We start from the raw sequence: 15084 nt of genomic DNA on the forward strand, positions 1-15084 counted from the left end.
ACCATATAGAAGCTCCACTAATATTACATTATACACGTAAAGCACAAACCTAACTAACACCAGTACAGCCAGGCTACAATGGCCTGCACTGTATCCAATGCAGGGTAGGAAACTGCTGGAGGTCACTTCAGGGTACAGGGATATTTTTCCCCTTATCCCGTGTAACAACCCAGCCTGCCCTTTGGGGCTAGTTGCATCTGTGCCAGCTCTTTAACAGGCACAAATCCAAGCAGCCCATATAGGGAGGCAACAAGGAAGCAGGTCTCTTGTTGCCTTGTGTGCTCCCTTAGGCATCTGGTGGGCCACTGTGAGATACAGAAAGCTGGACTAGATGGGCCTATGGCCTGATCCAGCAGGGCTCTTCTTATGTTCTTATGGTATGGGAGCAGGGGTTAGGATGCAGTGTGCTCTGCTGCTGCAGATCCCACCCCCTCCAAAGCCTGATCCTCCCCTGTTCTGCCCCCTTCCCTCTCCAGGAATACCCTCTCGCTGCCCTTTCCCACACCCTGTGCCACCTGGTATAATCCTACCTATGGTTGGCCAGCACAGTTGCGGAATCAGCGCTGGCAGCCTGGCACACATCCTTGTGCTGGCATTTCTGGGTCTCGAGTATCACTCAAGAGTCAGACACTCAAGAGCTGTGACACTCAACAACAGGAGCAGAGGGTCTACACTGGCTCAAGTCCATGTTAGGATTGGGCTGCCCATGTCACACATTTGCTGGTTAGCACTAGAATCCATCTGACATCTGGATGATGAGTAGCATCAGAGATGCATCCAACTAAAACTAAAACAATGGGAAACTGCCATAAAAAATAACTTGGAGGGTTGAAGGATCCAGGGAGCTGCTTCTCTGGAAGATATTGCAGAAGAAAACTGCAATATCAGAAAACTACAATAGAGGAATAACTGCAATAAAAGAAGGTAAACTGGATAAGGATATCACACTGCCTCAGGATAAGCATATTTTCAAAGTTAGTGAAGTCAGGCATAACTGTAAAGGGACTTCCAAAGAGGCTAACTCCGTACCAAGTCCCAGAAAGAGTTCAAACAAAAGGTGACCCATGGAGAAAACATGATTTGCCACACACAGGGAAAGGTCTGGTCCTGAGCAGGTAAAGGGCAAACAAAATTTTGTGCTACACAAATTATTGTAGCTCCCACAAAGTTTTAACTCGGGAACCAGCAGCATCTTAAATTAAGGGGTTACAGGAAGCAGCTTTGACAGCTTCCATTCTGATTCATTGTGGAATGCCATGAAGTGCTATAGGATGCCAGCAAGGAGTAATTAGTGTCATTACAGCTTTCTATCAAAAATAAGACGTATCTGCAATAAGCACAGATACTGAAGAATTCAACAAAGGTTGCAGGCTCAGGTGTTAAATGAGCTTTCACTTCTTCTGTTCTAACACAGACATTAATCTTGTCATGAGAAAGTAGGAGAGATACAGAGATGCACTCAAACCCATATTAGCCACAAGTTCCCTGCCAAGAAGAGGTTGCAACTCAGAAGATTGGACGTGCTTTGTATCAAGCACAGAGTGCTCCTGGTCTCTCTTCTACGTGTGCCTTGGAGCAGACATTCTTCGTGGGGAGCCCTGGCACATTTGAAGGGGGGTACATGCTTGGTGTTTAATAATAAATGATTTTATGTTGACCTGTCTGTGTTGTATCCTTGTTTAACAGGGTGGCCTGGAACTTGAGAATGGCTCCTAAGGGGCCATGGCCAAAAAAGGTTAAGAAAGTCTGCTTTAGAGAGCCGGCTTGTTAAAGGAATCAAGAGTAGACTGTTCTCTTATCTATGTGGGACTTTGTTTCCATCTATCCTTTGTAGGAATGAGCGGAATGGGGTGGTGTCTGGTGCAGGGAGGAGGACAGACCAGGTCTGGGAGGGGGCAGGGTCAGAGGTGGTGGCACACATCGCATCCCAAGCCCTTTCTTGGGCCTGATCCACCTTCCCAGAGCAATGCAGACTTGTGCCAGTGATTGAGCTGGCAGAGGTTCAAGTTGCCCCATAGCAGCTGCTGCAGTTTACCCCAGGGCAAGGGGACAAATATCCAAAATTCCCCTGTGGGATCCGGCAGAAGCTGTGCCAGTGCAGGTGCATTGCCACATAGGGAGTTGGATAGGATTGGGCCATAACACAATGAAAATCCTCATGTGTCACTTGATTTTATATATACAGTAGTTCTACCCTATTTTACAGTACAGATCCTACTTACTTGTCCAAGTGACGTTGTTCAAGATCATCTGCAACTGGACTGTGTTTATTTCAGGATGCTAGAGCAGGAAGAGATGGAATGACAGAAAATCCAAGACTATGAGTAGGTTCATATGGAAACTTTAGTTCTGAGACATCCACTCCATTATCAACTGGGAAACACAGAACACGTTCATTATATGCAAGCAGTGCCCATCAGCAGGGAGAAATGTTCACATATACAGTGTACAGTATACCTTCATTTGCCTGCTATCATTTTTTTTATTTTGTTCCAGGACTCTATCTATTCCGAAATGAGCTGATAAATTAAGAGCTACCTGTAAAACTGGATCCAGCAGCATGCAATTGAGGAGCACTGAAGTTTAATAATACAGAGAAACTATAAATCTTTTGACATCCTGATGCTTAGATGCTCAGATATTAAATTATCAACAGTGGATATTTCATCTACAGCGTGATCACAACCCAACAAATGAGTGCCATGAGCGTAAGCTGAAGTTTTCCACATTTCCTCTCTGGAATAGCTTTTTTAAATCAGATTTTTGGTTTTTTTTTTCTGTTGGCAAAGGCTCAGTTACAGATTTTGAAGGATCACATGGCATATCCTCCTCATAGTGTACAACTGCAGAACACAAGTGGGCAAATCCCATATTGGAATATTCCCAATTATTAAAAGAATTGTCTGTCTCTACGTATGATGAAAAAGGTAAGGCTAGAACCTTTATCTCTGACACGGTTGCATTCAAAATATCACGCAGTTCTTGACACTAGTGAGCACATTCAAACATGTTCGCTACCCACATACATTTAAAAGTGGTACAGTTCCAACAGGACTATACCTCATGATTCTTCCATTAGAGCAGAGGTCTCTGAACTGGAAACCGCTGTGCACCGAAAAAGCCCTCCCCATCCCAAGCGGTGCTTACCGTTATGTCACAGCACCATGTTTTGTTCAAGCTGATCTGGGCACAGAGATGCAGAACGGTAAGTGCTGCTCTCAAGGGGGGGGGGGATTTCCAAACCCCAGAGGTATCTAATGCACAGTTCCTGCTGTTGGCATCATCTGCTGGATTCCAGTCAGCATGTTTTCTGCTTGTTTTGCTATAACGGGCGGGGGGGGCTTTTATTCATGATTTCAGCAAATTTCTATAATTGATGTTGCACACAGATGCTGATCTACTAGGGACCATCATCTTCTCAAACACAAGATCTTTCTTTTTACATGTAAATCTTCCTTTACACAAATTAACACAAGATGGCCCATTTGATTCCAGATAGTTTCCTTCCGCATGCCACGTATGCTATACTCACTAGATCAAAGTACTTAGAGAAGAAATCATCCCAAGCTTTGCCTTCATATTTCTCAACTATCTCCTGCAGAAAGTAAAAAGAAAATTAGAGTGAACTTCAGGAACAGCTTAATAACAACAACAACAACTATTTATGTACCACTTTTTAACAAAAAGTTCCCAAAGCAGTTTACAGAAAAAAAAAATCAGGTAAGTAATGGCTCCCTGTCCCAAAAGGGCTCACAATCTAAAAAGATGCAAAAGAACACCAGCAGACAGCCACTAGAAAAGACACTGCTGGGGGGGAGGTGGGCCAGTTACTCTCCCCCTGCTGAATAAAAGAGGAGCACCCACTTGAAAAAGTGCCTCTTACTAGTTAGCAGGAGTGACCTGCTTATTAACCACTTAATAAGCCACTGCTTAACCACTGCTTATTATTTAGAATAGCCATCTAATGGAACCGATATAGCTTAGGATATATATAAAGTATTGCAGTGTGTTAACCAGTCAAGTCACCCAATTCACTTTAAAAAGTCAATGCACAATGGAGGTTTAATGACAAGTGAATAGCTGCCCATAACACTCATCACAGGAAAATGCATTCATCCCAATCCAGTCAGGAAGATCCATACGTAGAAGAGAGTTTTCTCGGTGTGGCCAGTGGCGTCACTAGGGCTTTCGTCACCCAGTGCAGGAGGCCAGCGCATCACCCCCATGATGATGTGAGACCAACTCCCATGCAGTGGGTGGGGCAATGCCCCAGGCAGTGGGTATGGTGATGGATCATTGACCTGTCTCTGCTGGTTTTTTGGCTATAACTTTTGACAGCACAGCGATATTTAAATATGGTTTATTTTGTTGCATTCTGCATGAAATGACACATTGAATGATATATAACATGATAATATTATTCTAAAATACCAAGATTTTATAAGTTTTGGCTGGTAGTGGTATCACCCACCCACCCCCATGAGTGTCACCTGTGTGGCCCACACCCCTCACAACCCCTAGCAACGCCACTGTGTGCAGCTTCACTCCCCAAATTGAAATCTCTGCACACAGATGGGATGTGGATGCTCATCCATGATATGAAACAATAAGCACATACCCTGACTACACTTGTAGAGGTATGTATGGGTGCATAACCCTATTAGCGAGGAAGTAAATATGTATCCCCACTTGGCTGTGTACAACTATCTCTAGGTTAGCTTCAGAGACAAGTTTCACTGGCAGGTCTATTTAAGAATAAGAACAGAAGCACTATACACCATGCAGCTGCTCTATGTCATGCCAAGTTAAGGAGAGAAATCAAATCAACACCCAAGGCGAGAAGCTACCTTTTTTGACACTCAATGCCCAACCCCTCCCCCCAAAAAACTGCAAAGCAAAGACTTCCTCTCTCACCATTCTTTCATCATCATGGTAGGAAATTACCCAGCTATCATATTTATGAATGCTTCTTTCTGAGGGGAGAAGGTTCTCTAAAAGCAGGGAAGCAGGTGGATCAACTTCACTGCACATTACATCATTCTATCCCTGCTGAATCAGAACTTAGTTACACATCACTTTTATGATGGTAAAAGAATCATAGGATTATATCGCTTCACCAGCAATATAATACTCATTACTAATAAGTCACTTTTAATCGACGTGTTTTATTATGGCATTCACCCTCACAACAACCCTATAAGGGAGGTCACTATTTTTCCAACATCTAATCACAGGAACGTTCTGGCTACTGTTCACAAATTTCCTTGAGACCGGGCATCCACATGGGGACAGATGGCATTTAGTAAGAGTTCAAACTTTCTCACTGACAGGTTAAATACCAGCTGCCAGAGCCTGGGGCCATTCACAGGAAATAATCACAGCACATAAGTGATGAAGTAAAAAGTCACCTTGACATGACTTTACCACAATAAAAAGTAATGTGAGTTACATGTACAAACGCTGAGCTCGACCCTTTCAAAGTGCCATGGCAGGGATTGCTTCTTTTGCCTATATTTTTCAAATTTATTACCTGCCATTTAGGCCTTAAGATAGCGTACAAGAACAATCCAGACTAGCTAACCCTGCCATATCCAAGTAGCAGACTCAGAGCGGACAGAGGAGGACAAAGTACTAAGCAGAAGGCAAGGTCAAATGGTTTCTTGCCATGCTTCCTCTTACCTTGGAAAGGACACAACTTGACTCTTCACCCAATTCACTAAAAAAAAGAAAGACAACGTTGAGAGAGAGGGACTGAAGATACCTTGTGCAACAAAATGAGTAAGAAGCTGCAGAAAACACTTTTTTTCTTCAAATACTACAGAATCTGTCTTATGGCCTGACTGTTGACAAACATTGGTGGTGATCACTGCAGTCTAGCAGGACAACTCTATACTGTATGGACTCTGACAGCTACTCAGCAATCTGCTTTCACAGAGATGATTCACCTTGTAGCACTTTACAGTCGGGTCTGCAAGATGTCCGCATCAGTTTCAAAAGGTCCAATTCTGTGACCTTGGCTATGATCGCTGGTGGCTGAAAAAGAAAGTACCTGGCAAAGGATCTTCAGGTAAGCAGGAGGCATACTTTTCCAATCCTGTCCTTGGCATATCCATAGCACTCCAAGTGTTTCCAACTCAGAATGTCTACTAGAAGCACTTCTCTTTTAAACCTTTTAATGCTAAGCTACCCAAGTGTTGCCTCCCTGCTTTTTCCCATAAGATGACCAGCTCTGAGAACTTCATCTAGGAGGTCTGCACATATATGGGAAGGGCTGGCTCATGGACATCCATGTTTTTTCAGTCCCCTCCGATGCAAGGAACTTCTGCTTTGAACCCTATAGTTTCCATATGTTAGAGAATATAGTAGTTTGAGTGGGGCCTGGTGGTAGTGATTCTGCCCCTCCCCTTGCAGTGATTCATCAAAACCAGTGCTAGTACCCTTGAGCCTCATACACCCTTATCTGATCCCAGTACACAGTCATCTTACAGTGGTCTACAGCAGGGAAAGACAGCTGCTCACTTCTATTAGTGAAGTGCTGTTTCCATCTTAACTCCCAATCAGCCTCATTGGGGATATAGGGCCCAATCCTATCCAACTTTTCAGCACTGGTGCAGCCACAATGCAGCCCCAAGGTAAGGGAACAAATGTTCCCACACTTCGAGGAGGCTTCTGTGACTGCCTCCCCACCATAGGATGCAGGGCGCACCCCATTGGCACAGCTGCACTGGCACTGGAAAACTGGATAGGATTTGACCCACACTCCCAAATAGTAGTATTTACATATCCTGTGCTCCTTAAGGAAGAATTGAGGAGTGACACGCCTTAAATAGCACTAGTGGCAGAAAACCCCAGGGCAGGTCAATCTATGGTGATGGTTATAGCAAAGCAAACAGCAGTACTTACTGAAGGTTGTGCTTCCTAGAGAAGACCCGCAAGATGAATTCTGACTCTTGGTGGGGTTCTGAGGTGGAAGGGATAATGACATAGACCCCAGGAGGCAGCCGAAAATTCTGAGTCACTTCACGGTCATTCACAAAGACCGGCCTAGTCAAAGGCCTATTCCAGGCAAAGAATTCAGGGGGCAGTTTTTTATTACTTTCCTGGTACTGAAAATAGAAAGCATAAGGCCAGGTGAAAACAAAAAAAGCAAAAGTCCACTGACTTAGGACATGTAGAAAACAATGTAAATATTTGCTTGGGGAAGAAAATCTGCCTGTCAACACATGGAGCAAAAGCAAAAGGTTTAATGAAAGGGTTTTCTACTTCAAGAACCATTTCAGCCTCAGACAACTTGCCATGGTGATTCCAGATACTACCACATTAAAAAAAAAACCCAGTTGATAAAACTGTTCCTGCAGGTTCCCCAAGCATGGTCTGAAGGTGCATGAAACAGCAACCTTCCTGAAGTGAAATAGGTCAGATCTGGTCGGTGCCTGGGTGGAGGATCACTTGGGAACCCTATCGATGCTGCGTTGAGCTGTGCAAGAAAAGTAGAGTGTAAATGAAATAAAGGATATTTATAAAGGTACACATCAGCCTGCACTCTGGACAAGGGTTCTCTGGACTTTTCTCCATTGCACATGTCAGGTGATGTGGGAGCTTCACATATACATTTATGCTCTTTCACACTCTTTTTAAAGGAAAAGTTTTGCCCGGATTGCACCCATACACATGTGGGCAGTGGAGGAAGAGATTCGCAAACTCTCTCCTCCTCCAAGCGGAGATGATTCTCAGCCAAGTGAATGCGTGAAGCAGCCCCAAATCCTTGGCTGTATCATGACTGGAAGTGTCAGGATGAGTAGGGGTGTTCATTTGTCTCATGACTAGTATAAAATTGAAATGCATGAGGCCCATTCGCTCCATTCGTTACTATTGAACAACTTCCATAGTTCCAACATGGTTCTAAAAGTCATATATTAATTCATCACTCATTTGGAGCTGTTGTAGCATTCATTTAGCAGCCAGAGTAGGTCAGATGGAAGTTACCGGGGGGGAGGGGGGAGGCAGGGAAAGGATCATACTCCTGCCTTTCTAGCAGTTTTTAGTTCTGCTTCCAATTTGTTTAGATCAGCGTTTCTGAAACTGTGGGTCACAGCCCGGAAGTGAGTCATGGAATGCCGCGCAGAACCACCAGCACTTTTGGGCTGCCAAGCTTTTGCATTTTTTAAATGCAAAAAGCCCACCTCCAGAGCCTGTTCTCGCTGTCAAGCATGTTTTGTCAGCAAGAATATTATGTTACTTGGCCCAGAGTAGGCTGAAGACCGCTAAGCGGAGTGTCATGCTATTTCCTGTGCCTAGAATGGCCTTCACCTCTCTCCTAATCATCATTCATGATTATTTATAACTCAAGCACCTAAAATATACTAGGTGTTGTACAAAATGAGGGGCGGGGCAAATGCAGTGAACTGAACAGGCACGATTTTCAGAGCTCTGTTTCTCACCTCTAATCTGCAGATCTAGGAGATCTGATGACTTTGCCAGGAGAGGCTTTGTCATCAGGTATACCTGAGTAGGTATACCTGAGTAGGTTGGAGCCCAGTCGGGGGGGGGGCTTGCTTCTCGGGGGGGGGGAAGGAGACGTGGAAATCACAACTAACTGCGAAACCCCTGCGGAGATACGATCTACTGAATAGATACCATCTAATGAAAGAAGATACTTGCAGCAACTGTTACCCTGCACATGCCTGATCTTGTCTGATCTTGGAAGCTAAGCAGGGTCAGGCCTGGTTAGTACTTGGATGGGAGACCACCTGGGAATATCAGGTGCTGTAGGCTTATACCATAGTCTTTCGAGGCTGAAGGTTGCCAACCACTTGGAAGAACAAAGTAAGTGCTGATTGTATTATGCAAATCCCAGCTTTAAACAACTGACTTTGGGAAAAGGAGAAAGGGAGGGAGGATTCCTCCATCTCACCGTTGATTTTTAAATCTGAGAAGAGACATTTGAGTTTTGGCACTATATGGAGTATAATTTTATCAATATAAATTTACAAATCTGCAACCCTGTATGAGATATAAACTTTATTGGATGTTGGATTTTGGACTATTTTGATTGCAGAAGGACTTCTTATCATTGAGTGGTGAGTCGACTATTGTTTGGTCGGTGTCTGTGGGAAATTAAATGTTTGCATTCCATAGCAAAGAGATTGCCTATGGCATCTAGTGGACTAAAAGAAAACTGCAAGGGAGAAATTATGGATTCATCAGGAACAGATTGGGAAAATTTAATACAACAAAAGCTGGAATATTTGCTTGATATGAGTCGATAACAAGTCAATCAAACTTTACAAATCAAAATTAGCGTGGAAATCCTAAGCCAACAGATAAATAAGCTTAATGAAATGGAAGTTAAAGCTATAACAATGAAGAATAATGATCTGCAATTTGAAAAGACAATTCTAATTCTAAGTAACCAAAAGTTATTGGACCAGAACCGAGAAGAGACATGTCAACTAATAAGCATAGCTGACCAAGAGATTGACCAAGAGAAGGAGATGACCTGCCAGGATCTGGATTTATTGGCAGGAATAAGAAGACTAAGAAGAGGATGTATATCAAAGCACGAATTCCTAAGAGACATTCTTGTGAAGTTTATCAGGAAAAAAAGATGGAAAAGAGAGGGGGGAAAAGTTTAGAGATGATATGCAAGAGCTGAATTGCTATTCAAGATAATGACACAATTTGGTAGTGGTGTAACATTTGATTTGAGAAAAGAAAAAATATATCTAGGTATTTTATAGGTCAATTTTGATGACCTAGATTTAAATTTGTTTGATATTGTTTTGGAATTTATAGATGGGGAAATGATATGAAGGTAGAAAGTTAAGTTTAGAAAGTAACGGATATGTAATATATGAGTGGTTTGATAGATTATAATTAGATTTATGATAAGTATTTAGTAGTAATTTGCATTAGAAAAAATTGTATTAATAAGAGTTTAAGATTTTGTATTTTATAGGTTAATTTTTATGAATTTAGGTTTAGATGAATTTTGATGAATTAATTTTGATGAATTAGATTTAAATTTGTTTGATATTGTTTTGGAATTTATAGATGGGAAAATGATATGAAGGTAGAAAGTAAAGTTTAGAAAGCAATGGATATGTAACATGAGTGGTTTGGTAGACTTGTTTATAATTAGATTTATGATTAGCAATAAATTTGTATTAGAATAAGTTGTATTAATAAAAGTTTAAGATTTTATTGAAAGAAGGAACATAAAGAATGATGGGAAAAGAAGGGGAGAGATAATTATGATGGTGAAGTACACAGAACAGGGTTTTTAGAAATGAATATGTAATTTTTGTATATCTTTTTTTTCTTTTTATAATTGTTTTCTTCTTTTCCTTTTTTTATTATATTAAGAGATATAAGAAATTATTGGTAGAATGAATTATTAATTAATTGGTATATGGTATCCTGCAACCTCAGTGTTTGTATGTATGTGTTTTTGTATGTGCATTTGTTTATGTGTTTATGGAAAAATAAAAAAATTTTTTTAAAAAAACAACAAAATGAAATGGTCATTCCTGCTTGACCAGATTAAAAGTTCACCCAGTCTAGCATCCCACAATGGTTATCCTGAAGCCTCCAAGAAGTCCCTAGACAAGACATGAAGACAAAGCCCTCTTTTGCTGTTGCTCCATAGAAGTTGGTATTCAGTGGCATAACACCACATTTGAGCATGGATGCTTAGAATGGCAACCTTCATTTCACTTTGACCACCCTATCTTCCCACATATGGGCTAAAGTTCACATTTAGTAAGCTTTCCCCATTACTAGAGACCAAATAAAAGAATACCTTGTATGGGAGTGAACTCAATAATTGCATTGGCTAAGAGCCCTGGAGCCTCCCCTGAACTGGCCATTCTTCAAAACAGCTCTGACATTTTGCTCTCTTGTGGACTTTTGATGCCCATAAGAGCAACTGCAGAAGTACTTTTGCTCTCTCCCTGGGTGTATTTCTTTCCGGCTAATGCAGCCATTTGTCATTAACTAAGAGGGTGGGGTTGCCCCTTAGAATGCATCATATATTAAACACAAGGCTTTTATGCCCCGGTCAATGCTGTGATTCATGGTATTTCCAATTTTAAAAACTAGTCTTGGTTTTGTACTTCAGTATATTAATCTCAGTGCTCAATACAAGCCTGGAATTTACTTCCTAGCAGTCTCCAGCTCCAAGCCTGAATGTCAAAGTGCTATCTCTCCCAGCTGGCCAATCCACTAGAGGAGGGGATATAGCTCAGTGTTAGAGCACCTGCTTTGGCTGCAGACTATCCCAGGTTTGATCCCTAGCATTTCCAGGTAAAGTTGAAGATGTCTGAAAGCCAAGAGAGCCATTGCCAGTCAGTGGCGAGACAAACATACAGACCAGTGGCCTGATTCAACATGAAGCCATTTCATATGTTCAGAAAAGGCATACGGGTTATTGGGTTAGGGCCAACCAGTCTGGTGTACCTGTACCATTTGGACCTTCCTTGTGGGCAGAAGCCAGTCAAGCTCCACAGCATAGAAAGAAGGCAGATTTGGGCATAGAAGCAGATGAGTTTCCTTGATGGTAATTGAGGAACAAAATAGCACAGAATGATCTTCACCAATCCCCCATGCAGATTAATTTCATTCCTTCTTGCTCCAGGAATGGATTTCATGGCTGAACTGTATAGCAGCCCCCCGCCCATGTAAAAACATTCTCTGTCTTCGTGCCCAGACAGAAACACACTTAAAGGTAGCACCTTGCCAAATACATATCTATTTACCCTTGCTATTAGTATCTTTGAATTACTATTAAGAAGATATTATTAAGGAATGAAGACATCTAAAACATCAATTAAAAGCCAACAGACAAAAATGCATGTATCGATTGAATAGCATCTGCAAATAATTCCTAAGATGAAGCCAGAAAGATGGACACACTTCCAAGTATCTCTAATTTGCAGAGGCTAAACAGGAAAAATAAGAAAACAATTTCTCATTCAGCCCACTCTGCTGCTTCTGGGCAAAGGAACATTGCCATTAATGCTTAATTAAGCTATAAAAATGCATTGTCTTGAAATGTATTGAGTTGCATCTTGGTGTTAACAATCATTTACTTTGAATGCTTTAAGACGTTTCTCTAAAAGAGACTAAGGACGCAATTCTAACCCCTTATGTCAGTGCTTTCCAGCACTGGCCTAGCGGTGCCAAGGGAACGTGTGCTGCATCCTGCAGTTGGGAATCACTCACAGAGGCCTCCTCAAAGTCAGGGGATGTTTGTTCCCTTACCTTGGAGGTTCATTGCCCTTATGTCCGTGCTGGAAAGCACGGACATAAGGCTTAAGATTGCACCCTAAAAGAATACTGAGCACTCTAGATTTGAAGTAAATTTTGAATGCTATATCTGAACTCTCCAACCTGAAGAGAAGTCAAAATTCTGCACATGCACATACGCTACACATACAAAAATCTTGTGCACATGTGTGTGTATCTCGGACACCTGAAACATGTTTACTCAGTACCCACTGATTTTAACTGTCAACTGTATTTACACCCTAGCAAATGATTCCAGCATTTATATACTGCATGTGTTTTTGCCATAATTTAAAAATTCAGGCAAGCTTAAATTGCATTCTGGTTAGAATTTCAGTGATGGTGAACAGCTCAGACTGCATTAAAAGGGGATTAGAGAGATTCGTGGAGGTGTCTACCAGTAGATACTGGTAAAAATAGCTATATGCTACCTCCAGGTTGAGCGGCAGGATGCTGCTGGGGAACAATGGCAGAAGAATGCTATTGTCTTTGGCTAGTGGGCTTCCTAGAAGCTTCTAGGTTACAGGACGCTGAATCAAACAGCTCTTTGGTCTGATCCAGCAGGGAACCTCCTTGACGGGAGGTTCTGATGGCTGAAATTAATTGCAGATATTCTTCCCTCCCCAAAGAGGAAAATCTGAGTAAAGAGCAGGCAGAAGTAGGGCATGAAAATATGGTGCTAATATATAAATAAGCGATAAGAAGACTTTACATACCTCTGAGCCGACCTAGAAGGAAAGAAAGAACATGCGTCACCCAAAGAATTCTGAATTACTTAACTGTGAATTCAGCTGCTGAACAAACCCAAAGGACAAACCTCAGTTGTCAAAACATTCAATTCTACATTTGAAGCCTTATCCCAGGCATCTACAGAGTTCAGTCATCTTGTTCAGAATATCATCAAAATCTTCCAGTGTATACAGAAGGTTTGGCTGAATATGTCAGCAAGACTGTGAATAAGTGTGTGGGGGAGGGTGCAAGTTTCCAAATGTGAGTGACCATTTCTTACCATGTGGAATGCTGTTTCTCACCTTGCCTTCTACCTCAGAACCACAGTCTTACCTATTTCACACCAATTTAAATAGCAAACTGTCATGACCTGGACCTCAAGTAGCAACCAAACTCTGGCATTGAAATGGAGGAAGAGTCAGGACAGGGGAATAAGGACCAGCTGTAAAGGTGCTGAACCTAGGCCCATCAGTGCCTAGAGCCTGATAAAAGTCCCTGAATCTCGACACCTACTGAGGGCTACATCTCTCAAGCCAGATCCCACCAATGGGCTGGTATCCTCACCTTCAAATCCTTCACTGAGCCTGCTTGCCACGTCTAGACTGAAATTGTGAAATGGAAGGAGTGCCAGGCTCCAGGCCAGAGGACTGCTCCTTTAAGGTTCTGTACTTCTCAGCAAGGAGGCAGAGCATGAAAGGAGCAGTCAGACCTAGGCAGTATAAAAGGGGTCAGTCAGACTGAGCTCTTGCCTGAACAAATCTTCTCCTAGTGATTTGTCCAAAGTCCTGAAAGATCTGTATATAACTCAATTTATTCTCCAGGATCCTGGTTTCAAACTATATTCTATCTATCTATGCCTCTCCTGCCCCCAACCTGATTTCTCACTACCCATCTCCAGGCTCCAGCTTGCCAACCTGGACACAACAATTTCATAACAGACTGGAAAACAGGAGAGGGTTCAAGTTCCAATATATGCAATTGGTCCACCAGTGGCAAGCCAGCCTCCGTGTTTTAACTGGGGGAAATGAAATGAGTCTGGTGCTTCCATTTGCACGAAAGAGCTGCAGAGCTTCTTACTCCAGCTTTGGGAGATTTGTGCAAAATAAAAAGATTCCACCTACCTTAAAGACAGAGAGGCCTATGTGAAAATGAGGCATCCGATTACGGTGTTTGCTACTGTGCTTTTGGATCAGACACACCAACACGCTGCAAGAGTACATGGACCTTTTGCTCCCATTGCCTTGAAGAACTTTCAGCTGATATTGGGGGTTTGTCCAAAATGTATCTGAGAAGGAAGACAACAACCATGTGGGGGTCACTATTCCCAGAAAACAGCTCAGTCGCTTGTCAAGAGGCTTAGCAGAAGAACTGATGGCATTTAACAAAAATGTAATAGGATAACATCCCAAACATCTACAGTGCTACTTTATTGATCTAACTGATCTGTACAACAAGGCAGATATATACTGATGTATGTCTTTTGATATATAGCCATATGTGCTTCAACACAGATATATCTTCTCAGATGTTTTAGATATTGTCATGTTGCCACAACTGAGGTTCTAATCCAGTTGAATCCTTATGCAAACTGTTAGGTATGCACAACTGTCCCAGAGCTGCTAGAGGGAAAGTGTGTCACAGTCCAGAACAGGGGTGTCAAACAAAAGGCCTGTGGGCTGGATCCAGCCCTGGAAACAATTTCTCTGACCCCTGTTCTAATTGAGCTCTCTCATATCTCTTCTATCATTAATAATAATAATAATAATAATAATAATAATAATAATAATAATAATAATAATAATAATAATAAACTTTATTTATATGCCGCCCTAACATATACCCATAAAAATCATTTGCAGCTAATGCGTTTCTAAGTGAGAACAAAGTGCTTTTTTCTGGCCATCATCTGCTTAATAATGTTACTTCCTGCTTAACAATGTCACTTCCGGCCCTCAGCAGGCTCCATGAATGCTATTTGACCCACTATACGAAATGCGTTTGACATTCCTGGCCTAGAAACTCACACTGATGGAGAAGCACATGCAAGCGGGAAGGTGAGAAATGAGAAGA

The 15084-nt window shown here is 42.1% G+C and overlaps 1 protein-coding gene and 1 pseudogene across 1 annotated transcript in view; one reads left to right on the plus strand and one right to left on the minus strand.

Moving 5' to 3' along the window:
• The window catches only part of CAPN14 (calpain 14), a 47643-nt gene that overhangs the window by 16519 nt on the left and 16040 nt on the right, over positions 1-15084 (minus strand). Inside the window, exons 10-15 of the mRNA XM_066623309.1 lie at positions 14132-14299; positions 13317-13321; positions 6904-7106; positions 5680-5716; positions 3533-3595; positions 2223-2280 (exon numbers count right to left, since the gene is read on the minus strand). Coding sequence (XP_066479406.1) covers positions 2223-2280; positions 3533-3595; positions 5680-5716; positions 6904-7106; positions 13317-13321; positions 14132-14299 — 534 coding nt within the window. The remainder of the gene's footprint in view (positions 1-2222; positions 2281-3532; positions 3596-5679; positions 5717-6903; positions 7107-13316; positions 13322-14131; positions 14300-15084) is intronic.
• On the plus strand, positions 8656-8775 carry LOC136637078 (5S ribosomal RNA; annotated as a pseudogene).

The sequence above is a fragment of the Tiliqua scincoides genome, chromosome 1, assembly GCF_035046505.1.
Source record: "Tiliqua scincoides isolate rTilSci1 chromosome 1, rTilSci1.hap2, whole genome shotgun sequence".
Taxonomy (NCBI): Eukaryota; Metazoa; Chordata; class Lepidosauria; order Squamata; family Scincidae; genus Tiliqua; species Tiliqua scincoides.